Here is a 19,364-nt window from a genome sequence, read left to right on the forward strand (position 1 = left end):
AGAACCCACCCCGCAACCCACAACACCCAAGGGATCTGATTCCAAACACTACAGCAAACCCCCAGAAGAATGCAGAGCCACACCCCAAAGGGCCAGAGCCACCCCGGTGACATGAGAAGAACCTAAACTCTAGGTGGTTTTAATGTTAATGGTTTTAATTTTATGGATGATTGATATAAATAAACACGACATTTATGGAAATCTATGGAGGGACACTCTATGAAGTCCATCTCTGTGAAACCAAAACAAAGACTTACATGGTCTATAAGTTCTCGCACCATGCCGTTCCACTGGCCCGTGCTCTCCTCCACCGCTCCATACTTTCCATCCTCTACCAACTGGATCTCATAATGGAATCCGAGAATGGCGGCGAGCTCACGCAGCAAGTCCACGCAATAGCCCTCAAAGCGGTCATTGCCACAGAGAGGTTTATCCGACTTCTTAAACATCACATAGGGTTCCTCCTGTATGTATAAGCAATAAAGGGAATGAAAAACTATCCTCAAACTCTACTGTCTTAGAGGGAATTAGAAATGAGCTCTGAGTGATCTTTGTTTTGTAGAGTGCAGAACGAAAAAAAAACAAATTATCAACGACGATGATCATCGTAAGTGGTTTTAGAATCTGGTTCTAAATTAAAGTGGAACCTGCAGATGCAGACTAATGTTTTTCATTTCACAGCTTGAAATGTCATCATCTTAAACAATATAATAAGTAAACAATCAGAGATAAAAAAAAAAAAAAAATGAATACTTTTTTTTTAAAAGTGTGTGTCATTACCAGAATAGTGGCGACCTTTAGTGATTTGTTGAACAAAGAGTTTGTAACATTGGTGGCTTTACTCTTGTGATGTTCTGTCATGTTTAAGCCACTTAGATGCTCCCATGTGCCAATCTGTTGATCCAAAGGACGTACGCATATTTAATATTCACATGAACAAATGTAGACTGTACACAGATATGCGAGAGAGAAAAAGAGAGAGAGAGAAAAAGAGAGAGAAATACACAATACCTTTTCCAGGCCATCTTCCTTTAAACTGATTACGTCTAGATCGAAATCTGTTCTCAAGCCGTTGGTTTTGTTGAAGAGAACTCGTCCCGTCAGACCGTCCCACGAAGCCTTCAGAGAACACAATGAGGCGTTTTAGATGTTTTAAAATTGTATAGCTGTGGAAATAGCTGTGCTTTTCATTTCACACACAGTAGAATAAATCCAGTATGGTTGGTTTCAAAAGTGGATTGTTACCATAAGGGGTGTTTAATTTAAACCGCGACTTTTGATTGCGCACAGAATAAAAACTCCCTTTATTTCTCTATATAATCCCCTGCTACACTAAGGCACTTATCCCAGTGTTTCACTAGTGCTTGGATACCACCGGGGTAGATGAGCCATGATCAGACTGCCTCCCAGAAACTTTCTTTAATGGAGCAATCATCTGGAAATGGCTTGGAGTGAGGTCAGGACTGTAAGGGGGATGTTGCAATAACTGTAATGTGCAAGGGGTTTCGGTGAATGATTGTGTGTACAGTTCCCACAGACAGATTTGTTTTCTTCTGTCAATTTTTAAGGATCAGGTGTTGCACCACCCGCTAAATTTCAGGGTCTCCTCGGTCAAAATGGTCATTCACAGACGCATGGTCTTCTTTAAAATGTTTGCCCCCTTCAAATATTTTACGCTTTACTGCGCTTGAAGTCTTTCAAAAAATTTCATTACAAGTCTCGGTTTCATTTGAACGCCCCACATACAGTATATATTTATATAACCTATAGCAAGATAACATTCTACAAACACATTCTGTTAAGAGATCAATCTCTCTCTCTCTCTCTCTCTCGCTCTCTCGCTCTCTCTGATAATAAGAAGTGTGACCAAAAGGGTATCAGCGCTGACATCTGGGCACATTATTGCACTACAAAGAAGATGCTCTGTTCATTGTTCTGAAAGTGACACTTTCTGAAGTCAGACTTCAAAGCTGTCAGAGAATTAGGCAGAGACAAAGACAAAGACAAAGAAAGAAGAGGTTGAAGTTCAAGAGATAGAGAGCGCAACAAAGGAAGAAAGGGATGGGGCGGCATGCGGCCTTTGCACAAAGTGCCCATGATAATGCCATCTAAAAATACGACCGTGTCAAAATACTAAGGATGTCATAAAGCAAGTAGAGAAGTACTGTTGGACTTAATAGTCTGATCCAGTCCTGTTCCAGACAAAATACTGAACATACTATGAACAAAATAACACAAAACCCCGAACACAATACAATGATAATGACGGGAATCCTTACAGTAAACAGAACCGGTACGCTCATCACAAATAACTGGTAGCTGCACACTATGAACCGTTCTGTTTATTTCACTACAGAACGACATGCATTACATATCTGTAACTATTTATTTTTCTAACCATGCAAGCATTTATTTATATCTCTCACACAATTTACTTATGCATTGAAAGGCCATTTGGGAGAATTCTGGATGAAGTGTACTTAAAATTGCTTTATACACTATAAACAGTGCATCTGTACATGTGTATGAGAAATGCATATATATGTGTGTGTGTGTGTGTGTGTGTACCTCTTTAATGAGGCTCATGAACCTCCCTCCGAGGCGCCAGGGCTTGTGCCGGTTGCACTGTAGAGAGCTCACAGTGATCTGCTGTGCTTGCTGCACAGCTATTGCTACGACATGTACCGCGTCGTACATCAGAGCTGCATCTGTCTGTTAACACACACACACACACACACACACACACACACCAAAAGGAATGATGATACATAAAATTGAATATAACCCAAGGTGCTTTTCTGACTATAGGGAACTCAGTTATATTTTACATATACAGCATTGCGTAGCAATCATCCTGCGCGGTACCGTGTACTGTATTCTCTGTATGTAGATGGGTTTTGGCATGTAGAATTGAAGCAATTTGTAAGAGCAAGCATATGTGTATTTGTCAGCTCTTGCTCGTGTGGATTGATGCCAGTTCGCCTCTTCTCATTAACATCCGATGTCTGCCCAAGCCCTGGGTAAGCTTTACTTAAGCCTCAATATCACACTTTCATCCTTTACATCTGCAGAAATTGTTTCTGTCAAAAGACGCACTTTCACACTGTAACAGAAACCATGTCATGGTGTACTGCTTCATGCCATGCCGAGCCTTCAGTTGGATTTTCGGTTAAGGTTATGCGTACATCCTGTTTGGTATTCATGCCAGCAGTCATGTTTGCAGTCTCTACTTGATTAGTGACTTTACTTAACCCCTTCAATCCCAAGGATTTTTTATTTCTTTCTGTACGATTGATGTCCTGGCCCGGGTTATTTTGGGGCTTTTGTATTTCCCCACATCAACGTCATACAACCCAAAGAAGGGAATGAAGGTACTGTTTAAATCACTGGCATATAGTAACATGTAGACAAAACATTTTCTTTATTATTAACTAGTCTTATAAACAAAGCAAGGACCAAAAAAAATCACTCGCTCGCTCATCATCTATACCACTTTACCATGTATTCAGGGTCACATTGACGGTCCATCACAGAGCACACACATATATACACATTCACACGCTACGGGCCATTTGAGAGCACCAATTAACCTAATCTGCATGTCTTTGGGAGGAAACCTGAGTACCCTGAGGAAACCCACCAAGCACGGGAGAACATGCACACAGACCCTGAACATGCAAGGTGATAGCGGTAACCGCTAACTGCTTCTCTAAATATAACTTCCAAAACTTCAGCAGGATTATATACATGTCCCATTTATTGCTGCCATTTTCGCACTAACTTTCAGCTTAGCCATGCAATATTATCTATGTATAGCCTATGATGTCACCAGGTAGGCCGAAACCCAACTCCCCATAAACGCTGCAATAAGCAAGAAAATAAACCGTACTATAGTAGGGACTGGAATATACTGTAGGTGATAGAAACATCATTACTACTTTACTCTCACTACAGAAGGCGTCCGGCCCGAATGAGTTAAGCTCTGCATGTTTTCTGTTTCATCGCCTGTTGTTGCTTGTTGATCCTCAAACATTTTGCTCGAGACTAGAACCAGTACCCATTGTTGACGGTTAAATAGTTTGTAGAAATAGTTAAAAGGTTGGAGCTACAAATAATCTGATCAGTTTTAATGTAATCAGTGATATTACTGTATTATTTCAGGTTGAAGGCCACGTACATGTCTTTCTGTTAAACTTATTATTTGAAAGAAATAACATTTTGTAAGGTTGAGTATCTTATGCCTTGTTTACACTAAGTTTTAGTTCTTTCGTCATCAGCCAAATACACTCCCTGTTTAAAGGAGATTATAACATCCGGGACCTGACTGTTTACTTTTACTCCACATTTAGATTTAAGCGCATTAAACTGTCAGTTCGGGTGTTTTACACGCCCTCAGCACGAACTCCTGAGGATATGTTTGATCCAGTGACTCATATCTCATAGTGGCGCTTCACATGACTGATTTAATTAGCAGAGCAAATTCTGACCATATGAGACAAACTGGTTTTAAACGTCGTTCAGAAAGAATAAACATACAAGGGCCCGTCCATTCATCTTTAAATATTCCGTTTTCAAAAATTACATAGCTTTTTATGGAGTAATCCATGTTGTGTCGCGCATTTGTTTGTGTTTTATGGCTCTGTTGAGTGACGCGTGCAGCCACGCACAACTAGAGGGCAAAAGTGCTAGCTACAGTATATTCATCCCAAAAATATAGCAGTGTTGGCTCAGAGGGCTAAGGCACAGAGTTACTGATTGGAAGGTTGGTGGTTCGATCCCCAGCGCCACAAGGTTGCCACTGTTGGGCCCTTGAGCAAGGCCCTTAACCCTATCCCTATTTAACTTTGGGAAAATACCAAAGGACTGGCAAAGTTTCCTTAAATTTTGTCAAGCCAATTTTGTGTGATGCTGTGACAAAATCATTTGGATAGACATACAGATATACAGACAGACAAACGAACAGAATTTTTTTGTGGGTCCTCCATAAATATTATTGAAAGAGCAAGTTTTGATTAATATAGAGACAGAATATTTCTTTCTTTTATTCATATAGAAATTGAGTTTAATTTGGTTCTTGATACTGTTGATGCTATGACAACGGTAATCTAAATGCTAATTGATAGTTTGGTTTCTGAGTCATATCTTTGTTTTCATATTTAGACTCAAAATTTGTACTCATTGGACTACAGTAATGTCTTTATGCCTATCAGAGTCACGTATCCAAAAGTTATCCCAGTAACACTCGGCACAAAGCTGAATTAATCGCCCGCCATCGGATGCCAGTCCATCACAATTACAGAAATGAAAATTTTTTTAATTACTAAACAGTAATATTTTGTACCAGGAAATGCAACTTGTCAGTGGTTCGGTCATGTGTGTGTGTGTGAATAAATCAAATCCTAATGATTAGCAACAGAGCAATTACATTAACTGATACACAAGAAACTCTTCCATCATTATTATTTCAGGTTTTGACAAGTGCAAGTGCAGACCTTTTTACAGTTTCATATTACAGTACTAAATTAAAAAAATATTATCTAAAATGTCTCCACCACATCGATTTAATATACAGCGCACTATTCAAGTTCACATTTAAAAGATTTTTTTACAAAAAGCTACTGTACAGATATAGATCAGCTTCATGTCATTACGATTGTTATAGGTTAAATTGTTATTGTTTGCAAGATGCCTTAGAGAAGAACGTCCTTAAAGCAGAAAGTTGATAATAACGGTACGGACTAACAGTTTTAGAATGAGATGCTCCAGAAAGTTACAATCTACTCTGTGCTGCTTACTGTTTTTTAACATTGACACATTATCATGCAAAGCATCGTACTGTATGTATCTTATCAGACAGAATGCATTCCAGATATACAGCTGTTAATAAAGTCATAAAACAAGAACATAAAAACCATCAAACTAATGATCAAATAATCAGAAGCAACTCACAGGCTCACGGGAAGATAGCAATGGTTAAAAAAAAAAGAAAAGTTTTTTAATAGTGGTGTTTCAGTCACTTGACAGGCTGTGCTTTTGTTTTATTCACTTCAAGAGACAGAATAAAGAGTCTGCTGAGGGAATGACTGTTTATAGCTGCTATAAAGAAAGTGATAACAGGAACTAGCTTACTCCACAGACATTCCATATTAAACATTAAACATAACTATAAACTTGTTTGTAAGTGGCACAACAGAAAAGTGAGAGCTCGATTCTCTGAACTAAACCGGCTGTGCTCTCCGAGTGGGAGGGGTATCCTGTCAATCATAAGCCCTATTTACACAGCTGGTTCAGTGCAGGAAGTACTGCACGATTGTTGTGCCTCGGCGTTCTGTATGAATGGAACGGAAGCAGACTCGGGTCGTTGCTAAAACCTCTTTAATACGGTAGCAGAGGTAGTGACAGGGGCGAGATGGGATTTTGTATAGAGTAGCTCAGACCACTTATATCCTATATAAAGCTGATCAGAACACAGGTATCTTGCATAGAGCAGATCAGAAAACAGATGTATAGAACAGATCAGACCACAGATATGCAGAACAGATCAGACCATTGATATTTCATATAAAGTCGATCAGACCACAGATATCTTACACAGAGTAAATCAGACCACTGATATCTTATATAGAGTAGATCAGACCACTGATACTGTATTTTATATAGAGGAGATCAAATGACGGAAATCGTATCTAGAGCCAATCAGATGACTGGCATAGACACAAACACCAGTGGGAACCATATCTGTGGCTATATAAGAAACCACTGATACTTATACAGAGTAGATCAGACCACTGATATCTTATACAGAGTAGATCAGACCACTGATATCTTATACAGAGTAGATCAGACCACAGGTATCTTACACAGAGTAGATCAGACCACAGGTATCTTACACAAAGTAGATCAGACCACAGGTACTGTATGTAAGATACCTGTGGTCTGATCTACACTGTGCAGTGATATCTTGTATAGAGTATCAGATGATGGAAATCCTTTAAAGAGCTACTCAGACCACTGGTATAGAGTAGATAGGACCACAGGTATTTTTTATAGAGTAGATCCAGATACACCACATATATCTTGTAAACCTCAGATGGGACCACTGATATCATACATAAAGTAGATCGGACCACTGATATCGTATATGGAGTAGATCAAACAATGGATATATTATATAGAGTAGATCAGACCACATATATCTTATACAGGGTAAATCAGACCTCTCATATCTTATATGGAGTAGATCATACCACAGATATCTTATACAGGGTAAATCAGACCTCTCATATCTTATATGGAGTAGATCAGACCACAGATATCTTATACAGGGTAAATCAGACCTCTCATATCTTATATAGAGTAGATCAAACCACATATATCTTGTATAGAGCCAATCAGACTGCTGATATCTTATACATAACAGATCAGACATCCGATATCTTATAGATCAGATATTAGATATATGAGATATATGCCACCTCATAGAGTAGATTAGACCACAGAAAACTTATATAGAACTAATCAGACTACTGATATAGAGTAGATTTAACCTGGAACATCTTAAATATAGTAGGTCAGACCACATACGTTATAGTGACCAGATCAGGCCACAGATATCTTGAATAAAGTAAATCAGACCACATATATCTTGTATAAAGTATATTAGACCACAGATACATTATAAAGAATAGATTAGGTGTACCGCAGCGTTTAAATAGTGCTAAAGCTGGAGTGAATTAAGTACAATTAACTGATCACCTGAGACCGAGGCAGGCTTTTATTTTTGGATAAAGTGACAAAGTCAGGTGTACAAATAACCTTTTTTCCACCTTCTGTGTCATGAATAGTTACAGGAATGTGAATTGGTCTATCTGCTTAGGTTGCCAGAGCCTTGAAATAGGAGCCAATCCTAGAGTGCGAAAAGAGGACTTAAAGGCAGCTTAGAGCGCCTATTCCATGAGAAATGACAGTCAATTGGCGAGACGGTGACCTCTGACCCAACTGCTGTGTTTAGTGAGTGTATGTGCTTAGTATGTACAGTAAAAGTGCATGGATAGCACCTTAACACTTAGTTCATCTGGTCTTGTTGTTTTGAACGCAATCATGTGCGCTGTATTTCTGAGGGTGGTATACTGTACATAACACTAGATGTCAATACTCCCGAGGTACATGTTAACATAAACAGCAGTTCAAAACATACAATTCAAAAAGCAGAAGCATGAATTATCCTCCACCCTTCCTAGTTTGTACAGTAGTATGATAGGCTAGATCTGACCGCTGAGAAGGAATTGGCAGATGACAAAACGTAGGGAAAACCTGCAGGAAATTAAAAAGGAATAGCTATAAAGGTTATTATTGGCAAATGGCTATGGTATAGGAGGAATAAAGTACTTCTGGATGTAATATTAGAGAAAATAATAGGTCATACTTTTATTCCTTATTTACAGATAACCAATTTCTTTGGCATATAAAATGTAATTGCATGTTTATTAAAAATAACAAACACACAAACGATTTGCTCTAATTGCACATTAATACAGCTAAATTTTTTTTACGTATTTTATGCTATGATCTGTAATTGCATTTGGTTCCCAATAATAAAAGCACTAATTTGCCTCAATTTCCAGAGTAATTATAACCCGGCTGAAATAACTCCGAGCTACTTCACATTGCTTACAATAATACAATTACATAAACACTAATACTGCTATAAATTTGAAACCTTATCTTATACAGTTAGTGTAGGATGACTGTTGCATGATATGAACCGTGATCCATTGATACTTGTGGGTGAATGAACGTTTAACCCCACTGGCGTACAGTATGTTACATTAATCTTCAGGAACACAGTGCTGACGCGACAGCTTGCCCTAGATTCATCATCAGTCACCCGGTTCGTTGCTGGTTGGATCTTCAGACACACACAGAATTGTTCACTGTGTAAAGAGAGTGAAGTGTGAGATTGTGTGAGAACGAGATAGTGTGTGTGTGTGCGTGTGTGTGTGTGTGTGCGTGTGTGTGTGCAGTTCAGCTGTCACTGTGTGAAATGTATTACTAAGCATTACTAAGCTAATGATCGCTTCTGGCTCCGAAGGGAGTAATTGCAGATGTCTCTTCTAGCACTACAGAATGCATTTCAATGTGCATACACATGTGTGTGTTTGTGTGTCTGTGTGTGCGCGTGCATTTGTGCGTGTTGACAAAGGAGAATAGAGAAGTATTTTTGTTTATGTCCACCTCCAAGCAAGTGTTTTGATTTTTGTTTCACGCTCTCTCTCACGTTCTCTCTCTCTCTCTTACAAATGTTGTACAATTCTGCAAGTTATTGTGGTGTATTCTCATATTAACCTAAAGATGAAAATTTACATTGATTTCAAATCATTTTAATTGATTACAATTTTATGAATATCACTCACTCACTCACTCATCTTCTATACCGCTTTATCCTGTATTCAGGGTCGCCGGGAACTGGAGCCTATCCCAGGAGGCTTAGAGCACGAGGCGGGGTACATCTTGGACAGGGTGCCAATCCATCACAGGGCACACAAACTACGGGCAATTTGGGAACGCCAATTAGCCTAATCTATATGTCTTTGGACTGTGGGAAGAAGCCGGAGTACCCGGAGGAAACCCATCAAACACGGGGAGAACATGCAAACTCCATGCACAGTGAGACGGGAATCGAACCCGGACCTTGGAGGTGCAAGGTGACAGTGCTAACCACTACACCACCGTGCCGCCTAATTTTATGAATATAATAAATAATAATATAATTAATATAATATTAATTAATTGGACTGCACACACACACACAAAAAAATGTACACATGTATACACACCTTGACACAATGTTGACCTATCCTGAAATCAATAACACAATTAAGTGGTATTAGATGTACTACATCCTACAGTATACGCAACAAGTAAGCTGATGTGGTGTAAATTCCGCACAATACACACAACCTCAATGGTAAACCAGAGGTGTTTGTTCACTGTGTGCAAATCACTTTAACAATTACCAGAAAGGGAAAAAAAAAAGAAAGAAACCCACACATAATAAAATGGCCCAGTAGCTAAATGTAACCACAAGCAATTGAGAGAACAGGCTATTAATAAGGAGATAGATAGAGTAGAAATCTAAGTTAATTAAGTTTCCTAGCGGCATATAATGCAACTTGGGGCGTGAAAACACAGTGTAAAAAGTGTAGACTCAATTCTGATAAATAAAAATGAAGACATAAACGAGCATTCTGGCATACAGCTGTCACGGTATATAATATTCTGTTGCATCGATTTGCAATATAACTGAATGTCTGCATTTTACCATAATTTAAGATTTTTTTGTTTGTACTATGTCAATGCGAAATTCAACCATCAGGACAGTGATTATCTAGTCCTGACCTGTTAGTGGGACATTTGTTTAATTGTTTTAGAAAATCTGACAGTCACATTAAATCAGGTATCAAGTCACATGAATGATTGATATTTTTTTTATTTAAACAAGGATTCTATGGCATACATGTAATAAGACAAAGGGAAACCTCTCTACTTTCCCTTCTACTCCTGAAATACACCACAGAACATCACATAGGACTCAAACGATTGGACGTGCCTTGTTTCCTTACATGTTTTGGAGCACACTTCTGTACATTACTCACCACATTGTACATTTGCACTACTGCGCACATGCAGAAGTGCAAATGGACCAACTTGCACTTAAAAACATGGACAGTAACACTGCGGGTGACTCACATCACTTCGTCCCACTTTATGCCATATCCTGCACATTCACATTCTGCACATCCTGTTTAATTTATACATTTTATAGTTTTCTCTTTTATTTTTTTTTTTTATCGCAACTTAAATATATTTACATATTTAAAATGTGCATTTCTTGATATTACGAGTCTCAAATGATGCATTATGTTGTTACAGACAAATAGAAGGTATAACTAGGTAGCCTGAGGTTGCTCAGACTATTACTGCAGGTCTCTTGCAATCATGTTGTGTGTGTATGTCCTTTTGGGGTACAAAAGGACGAGAAATTATACATTAAAAAACAAAATAATTACGAAAAATTAAACATAAAAAACACACCAAAGTAAAGCTACACATTAGATATTTAAGGGTGTGCAGCAAGGTGTTTGAAACCAGAGGACGAAAAAATAATCTGAAAGCAAGGATACTGGATCTTCTGCAGAACGTCTTGTCTTTACCTGCTTGCTCTCTATCTTTTGCTCACGCTACTCTTCTTCAGTATACTCTCACTCGAACACCAACAATAACTCAAACAATCCTCATTCATTAAATCATTTCTCTCCCTTGATTAATTCATTTAAGCCATATGATTACTTACCAGCGGTATTCCCATCCCTAATAACATTATCTATTAACATTATAATTATCTCCATTGTCCCATGTAGCTAATGTATAGCTAATTTTTCTTCATTATTAACCATCTGTTAGTTCTTGTGCTGTGTGGGATCAGATCATATTTGATGTCTATACGATTGAGCGACAGCTACAACATTTTTTATGGCGTTTCATTATCAAAAATTGTGTACATTAAAAGCTTCTGATCTGCCCTTTTATCCAAATTCTGTAAGCAGTGTGAGCGCTAATTAGTCGGAAATCTACAGTAGTAGCCTCTAGTAGACACTCAACCTGCACGCTCACTGTCAAGTTTAGTTTTAAGACTTTGGAGGCATTTAAGGCGATAAAACATCACCATTTCTTTATAATCCTACAGGTGGCGCTCTAACATTTTTAAAGGTTTAAAATTGCAAGAAAATCTGGGAGAAATCTAATATCGTATCCGCATATTCCATGGAGCGTCATGGAGCGCATTGTGATGCTGGAACACATTCGGTCCTCTTAGTTACCCAGTGAAGACAATTTGTAATGCTTACAACAAACAAAGTACAAAGACATTCTATACAATTGTGTGCTTTTATTGTAGCTTTGTGGCAACCGTGTGAGGAAGAAACTTACATGTGTGATGGTCCACATCCTTTGTCGGCTATGTCGTGTGTGTTATGACTATTAAAGTCTTGTAGGTATTCAATCACTTTGCAAAATGCATGATTTTACTCGTTTTGTCCTTTTCCACTGAATTACCCACTACCTCTAAAAATTGCTATTTGAGTGCAACGATCCCAAAAAGGCATTAAAGTGTTTCTTATTATGATTTGCATAATCTCTAAGTTCTCAAGTGTTCCTATTATCTTTAATGGGTTTTATTATCGCATGCTTTTCCGAACTCTATTGTCCATACGACAACTGAAGTATCGCATTGCATTTTTGTTTTATTTTGTCCCCACTCTAGAAGATCAAAAAGAAGGTCCAAGATGTGATTTGTGTCTACACAGCAATGCATCCATCCTGCTAAACAGACACGCTCCGGCAGCAATGAGGGGATTTTAACATGACAGAAAACTCCTGATGAAACTTTTGATACACAATTGATTTCCTGGTGATTTTGCTTCATTTCCTATGGCCGAACTGGAGACATCTGTCTCAGTCTAATACAGCTGTTTCTTGCTCTCTCTGCCCCCCCTCTTGAAACATGTCTTTCCGTCTCTCTTCATGCAGGGAGCTTCTAGACAGCAATAAATCACTGCACTGATGGATGGGCTGAAATTGCTGCAAAGGAGCTCCACCAGGTCACTGCGCCAGCTGCTGTTTCCACAGCAACCCCACATCTCTGGTAGCAACCACTATAGAGATGATTGTCAGGACTCTGTGTGTGTGTGTGTGTGTGTGTGTGTCATAGTAAAGTCAAAGGGTCTGTGATTTCAGACACAGGATCAAAACAGCAAAATATGATAAGACTAATAATTGTTTTTCTTCAGACATGTCAGTCACTCTCTCTCCTCGTCTACATACACACAGGTGTTAAAATGTTCAGACTATGTATAGTTGTCCATCTGTAGATCAATCAAAAGGACCTATATTTCGATCAGGCTTTAATTGAAATTCGATATATATATTTTTATATATATACTGTAATCTCCTTGCTTTTCACTCCACCTTATTTCCTCAATAAAAAATGTTTTAGGCTGACGCCATGAATGAAATTGCTGTCTTCATTTCTTCATCAAAAGTGAATTTCCATCCTCGTAGGGCTGCTTTGAAGGGGACTGGCTGTCCGATAAAGCGAAATCAGGACTATAGGAAGGATGCTTTAACACCTCAAAACAAAGTTTCTGCAAAGTATCGGCAGTGTGGGCGACATCACGACGCCATTGGATATCAGTCCTCTGAGTTTAATCCAAAGTTTAGGCTTCAGCTCCTTCCTTTTCCTTGATAATGTTCCAATACTGGCCTTTGAGAATCCCAGAAAACTGTAAGCAATGATGAATTTTCCAGGTGGTGGTTGACTTTTGATCTTTTTCCTAGCAACCGAGGTGAATGAGGATGTTTCCGTCCCATCCTTTCGTCTCGTCAGCAGTAATGATTCTCTTTAAGAAACTTTCACCCTTCTTCTGTATCAGTGCAAATTGTGTTTGAAGATATCCAAACACTTTCTCCATACTGCGCACAAAGTCTTCGATAAATAACGGCACCAGGTACACCCTCCGACCGCAAACAATGAATCACTGCACTCTGCTCTTCTTTCTTGCAAATCCCAATTGGAGCAGCCACTTTTGCTCGCGCCGCAGTTACAGATGAACTGATGCAACATGTTCACACCTGCAAAGCAGTGACTGGGGAAACAGTAGCCTTGAAGAAAAAGCACTGATAAGACAAAGGTAATTTTAGACTCACCATTTTAGTAACTATCGAAAAAATAAATAAAAAAGAAAGAAAAGAAGTAATATAATAAATTGTGACTCATAACATTAAATCAGGTATTAAGTCGCATTTTGGGCGATTGAGTTCAAACATCATTTCAGACTCATGGTTCAATAAGCACCATTTCGGTGCCAAGTTTATTGCTGTATCATGTCCAGCTCCTGAGATATGGCCAGTGGGATTTGTTCATACAGTAAGTAAAACGAAAAGTAAAACGATAAACGTTGAACTCCTATTTTGAGAATATTTAAATAAGGATTCAGTGAGCTAGTAAGGAAGAGGGAACCCTCAGGCTCATTGTGACACCAGGATTTCCCTGATAGCCCTTTTCCAGACAAATGCATGCTTTTCTATGACAACTGGATTAACCAGCTAGGACAGAAGTGCTTTAAAACAATGTTCAGGATTAAAACCTTCTCAGTTCAGCTGAAAGACCAGGAAGATAACGTACCTACTGTATCGCACCTGAACGTGTGATTTGAAGGTCAGCCCTGCAGATACTGTTCGTGCTTATTAGTGCTTATTATTTGGAGGCAAACGATATTTTGCACCATCTGGATTTAAATGCTTAATGGTAGGGAGGTATCTAAACCAGGAGGGTCCAGGGTGTTGTTAGTAGTTAAATTAAAAACTCCACAACGTAGAAAAAACATAGCAATCGTGCCAGAACAAAGGGAAATTAAAGCTGTTTTTAATTTGAGAAAGTTAGTGACGGGTTTAACACAGTTCGTAACAGATTCGAAAGTCTATCGTAAGTGACTCGTAAGTACATCATAACATTTCATGGCTAATACGTATCCAATTCATAGGATATTATGAAGAGATATAGTCAAACTATATCTTTTAAGAAATTAAAAAACTTCAATTAGCCACGCTCTCACGAACAAGTTTAGGAACGTTGGAAAAGGCCCAAAGTCACAGGACATTGATCACTTTTAAACAGTTTCAGGAAACCAAGGACAGCGACAAACTGGATCAATAGACAGGCAGAGTTGGAGTGAGATATATATCTCCGGGGAAGTCATAAACACAGCCCCTTAATGAAGCATTTTATCACCATCCTGCTCAAACCTTCGGACATATTTATTATTTAGTAAATTCTGGAGTGCTATTTTATCCATCCGTAAGAATTACATGATTTAGAAGTCTTTTTTCAAGCAGTCACTTGCCTCTAGGTTCTATTCCATCTCAAAGAAGGCAATTACAAGAAGGAACCAGTATTGAAAGATACTACAGTAGTTTATGCACCCTGTTCTATAGTACAAGGGGTGTCAATCCAGGACTTTTGATTCTGATTTGATTTCTGTTATGAAAGTAAAAACTACATTCATATCTCTAGTTACCGTTTTGCTACAATAATGCACTTATTCCTTGCTCATTGTCTAAAACGCTGGCCTCCCAGGAACTCCTTTAATGACCCAAACATGTGAAATGGCTTGTGGTAATAAGTGATGCTGGTGAGTGACTGTGTGTACAGTTCCCACAGACATATATGTCTCCGCTTTCGTAAGTTGGCAACAAGTTATCCTGGAATGTTGAATGGAACAACTGCAGCGGGCTCCGAACCACCTCGAGCGGAATCGTCACTTACACACTTATGAACATCTTTAAAACATTTGCACCATTTAAATGTTTTATTGCTGCTCAGCGTCTCATCAACGGAGTTCGCTAAAAGTGTTCTATAAATCTGTTTTAAACCTTCATTCACAAGAAATATCATCACAAGTCCGTGTTTGAAATGAGCGCCTCTTATACGGTACATAATACCCTTTTATAAGACTTATTTGTCAGTGGTACATCATTTATTTATGAGCACATGAGAATTAAAGGATTGTATAATAGCAACTGTAAAAACTTGCACTTCTACTCATTCACTATGATCTTAACCAAGCATATATTGAAGATTTCAGCAGCAGTATCCTTGCTACAGGTTCGGAAACATCACTGGAATCTAGTCAAATCCATTAAGAGAAAAAGAAAAAAAAAAACAGTCAAATATAATTCACCTTCTCCACAGTCTCTGACTTTGAATCACGATGTATATCCTTGGAAAGTCTTACATGCTTCCTTGTGTAATCCCAGCCTGTGTGTCTGCTGGGCCTAATTGCTGGTACCCATCTATTGATCGTTTTTTAGATCATTATTTCTGTTTGTCATACTTAGCCAGGAGAGTAATTGAAAATTACAGTCAGGCAAAGGTCAAAAACAAGGACGAACTGTAACTGAGCACAGAAATTAGAATCTAATGAGATCTTTTATTCCACTGGGTTTCCAGTAGTTGCAGACTTAATTGTTGGAATGTACCATGAAAATTGCTCTGTACACTGCATGGCCAGAAATGTTTAGAAAAGTCACACATTCTAACCTTTTGTTGTGCCGCCGTTCGCTTTGATTACGAACATGCACGCGCTCTGGCATTCCTTCCTCAACCTTATGCAATATCAAACTATTCATAGTTTTATCCTAAAACTTTTAATGGGGTTAGGCTCAGGAGTCTGTGGTGTCCAGTTCTTGGGTCAAAATGATTCCTGCTGCCCTGACTTCATTTTATTGCCACGTAATGTTGCTGAGTCTAGACCGGACTCACTGAAGCAACCCCAGATCACAACACTGCCTCCAGAGGCTCGTACAGTAGGCACCATGGATGCACATCCCTTTTACCCTGACACACCCATCACTCTGGAATAGGGTCAATCCAGACTCATCAAACCACATGACCTTTTCCATTACTCCAAAATCCAATCTTTATGTTCCATAGCAAATTGAAGCCTCCCCCCCACACACACTATTACACCACCACCATGCTGAACTGTTGAAAAAAAAAAAAACAGGATGCTTTTATGTTGTTTACACCAAATTCTGACCCTACCATCTGACAGCAGAAACCAAGGCTCATCAGACCAGGCAACATTTCATTTTTGCAATGTTCTATTGTGCAATTTTGGAAAGCCCATGTGAATTGTAGCCTCAGTTTCCTGTTCTTACTCTAGCTCAGTGTGGTGTGGCACTCTGCTGCCAATCTACTTCAAGCTTCCATGTGTTGAGGATTCAGAGATGCTGGCCATTCTCCTCTGACCTCTGGCATTAAAGAGGCATTTGCAGCCAGAGACCTGCCACTGACTGAATATTTTCTTTTTTTCATATCACTCTCTTTAAACCCTATAGATGGTTGTGCGTGAAAATCCCATTAGATCAGCAGTTTCGGGAACACTCAGACCAGCCCATTTGGCACCAACAACCATGCCACATTCAAAGTCACTTAGATCACCTTTCTTCCCCATTCTGATGCCCAAATGCACTGATGTGCAGCCATGCCATTGGCTGATTAGATATTTTAAGATACTTTAATGAGCAGTTGAACAGCTGTATATAATGAATTAGCCAGTGAGTGTACAGTATACTGTGTATTTGTAACAGGTGGGTCAGAAAGTGCATCGGTATTTCAGGCCTCAACTTATTAAAATCAACTTATTAGGGCAAATTATCCTTGAGGACAACAACTGTGAATCTGGACATTTCTGGAAAATCAGCTTTCCCTTCACCTTATCACCGTCTTCCTACCTATAAAGGTAGCCTAAAAGGCTTTATTTATTCTCTCTCTCTCTCTGCGTGTGTGTGTGTGCGACATGCACACACCCGAAATGATTTTGGAACCAAGTCTCTTTCTACTGTAGAGCATGAGACTAATTGGCAGAGATGATAAATGGCCATTATGTCTAACACCAGGTGGTGACCTTGGCTCAAACATCAGCTACCTGTAGAGGCAGTGTGTGTGTACTGTATGTGTGTGTGTGTATTTGTGAGTGTGTGTGTGCGTGCGTGTGTGTGAAGGCAGCCAAATTAAGCATGCATGTGTTCCCTGTTGTTAGATCCCCCATTTCCTCTGCAGAAGCCATCTATTCTCGAAGCAATTCAGCCTCTTTTTATTTTTTTTTTCCTACTTCACACCAGCAGCCTGTGATACAAATGTTACGGTTTAACGCATTATTGATTTAGCCATAGAAACAACATAAAGTGGCACAATGCGTTATTAGAATGTTTTTGTTGTCTGCCTCACCGTCATGAATCCATCCAGCAGTCCTGAGTCGGGCTTTGGCGGCGCCTGCAGTCTCTCCATGGACCATTTTTCTATGATCGAAGACACCTGAGCGCTCTCGGTGTTCAGGATCCGAAAGCCGGTCATGTTCACGCCGCTGAAGCGGTACGGCTCCATGTCTAACGCAAACAAATCCTGAGATATCATAAGATTATTAGAATAGAAATCCAAACCTTTTGTTAGTTTTTTTGTTTTTGTTTTTTACTGTGTAAGCGTTACATTAAGCAGGAATGATGTGAACTATACTGTATGTTTACTAATAAAACAATAATTACGCCATAACATACAATAATGCACTATACTTATGAGGTATAAAAGTATATAGGGTGGTTAGAATGGTATAGAATTTTGTAATGCAACAATAAGCAATTGAAATTCATGTTCATTGTAATGATAGATAGATATTGTATAACCATTTTCTCTAGACTGTGCTCTGCTACTCCTCTTCTGTTTGTAATGCACAACTGCTTTACTGAGTTATAACGCACAGTTACACACAGAAATGGAAATGTATATACAATATTTAGTATTAAAGAAAGAGAGAACGTATGCGTGTGTGCGTGTGTGTGTGTGTGTGTGTGTGTGTGTGTGCTCAGTACTGAGAAAAGAAAAAAGAAAATGTGCGAGAATGTAGTCTGGCAGCCTGGAAAAGCTGGCATGATTACTGAAAGTCCTTCAAGGACGGCCATGTTTTACAGAGAAAAAGAGCTGGAGAGCCTTCAATTACACAGCACAGACGAACGCAGGGCCAGTAATTAATTTGTTTCGCATCGTGCGTGCGTTCCACAGATTGTTTACATACAGATTATTTATACATCCGCCTTTTTTCTATTCATTAAAACATTATTAAATAAGAAGAAGAAGAAGAATTAGGGTGTGGTGCCAGTCCATCACAGCACACAGAACTCACACGCTCATTCACACACATTACGAGCAATTTGGGAACACCATCTAGACTAATCCGCACACGTTTGGACTGGTGGAGGAAACCGGAGGAAACCCAGCAAGCATGAAGAGAAGATCAAAAAAAGTATAGTTATTATTATTATTATTATTATTATTATTATTATTATTCGTGTCATGTTCCGTCCTAAAAGATAATCAGTTCAGCTCCCAAGTGGTGCAACGGAAACACGGGGTATCCTCCGTCTCTTTGTTTCTGTGCCCCAAGTCCCTAGTGTGTGTTGAGCTATTAGGTAAGTGTAGCTTAGCGCATGTTGGAGCTAAAGACATGTTTAGCTAGGTGAATGTGAAGCTGACTGCCATGGTTAAGTACCGCTTAACCATGTTTAGCTAAAAGCCATGCCTAGCTGATTGCCATGTCTTTAGCCCTAGTCCCGTCTCTCTCTTTGTCTCTCGTCTCTACTGGTCTCTACAGTACGTGTCTCTCCTGTCTCTACGTGTCTCTTCTAGTCTCTACGTGTCTCTTCTAGTCTCTACGTGTCTCTCCTTTCTCTAGTCTCTACGTGTCTCTACG

The 19,364-nt window shown here is 39.1% G+C and overlaps 1 protein-coding gene across 1 annotated transcript in view; it reads right to left on the minus strand.

Moving 5' to 3' along the window:
• LOC128534250 (glutamate receptor ionotropic, kainate 2-like) overlaps positions 1-19,364 on the minus strand; it is a 74,752-nt gene that overhangs the window by 19,936 nt on the left and 35,452 nt on the right. The window contains exons 6-10 of the mRNA XM_053508598.1: positions 17,849-18,022; positions 2,569-2,712; positions 1,012-1,119; positions 781-894; positions 258-464 (exon numbers count right to left, since the gene is read on the minus strand). Coding sequence (XP_053364573.1) covers positions 258-464; positions 781-894; positions 1,012-1,119; positions 2,569-2,712; positions 17,849-18,022 — 747 coding nt within the window. The remainder of the gene's footprint in view (positions 1-257; positions 465-780; positions 895-1,011; positions 1,120-2,568; positions 2,713-17,848; positions 18,023-19,364) is intronic.

The sequence above is a fragment of the Clarias gariepinus genome, chromosome 12, assembly GCF_024256425.1.
Source record: "Clarias gariepinus isolate MV-2021 ecotype Netherlands chromosome 12, CGAR_prim_01v2, whole genome shotgun sequence".
NCBI lineage: Eukaryota > Metazoa > Chordata > Actinopteri > Siluriformes > Clariidae > Clarias > Clarias gariepinus.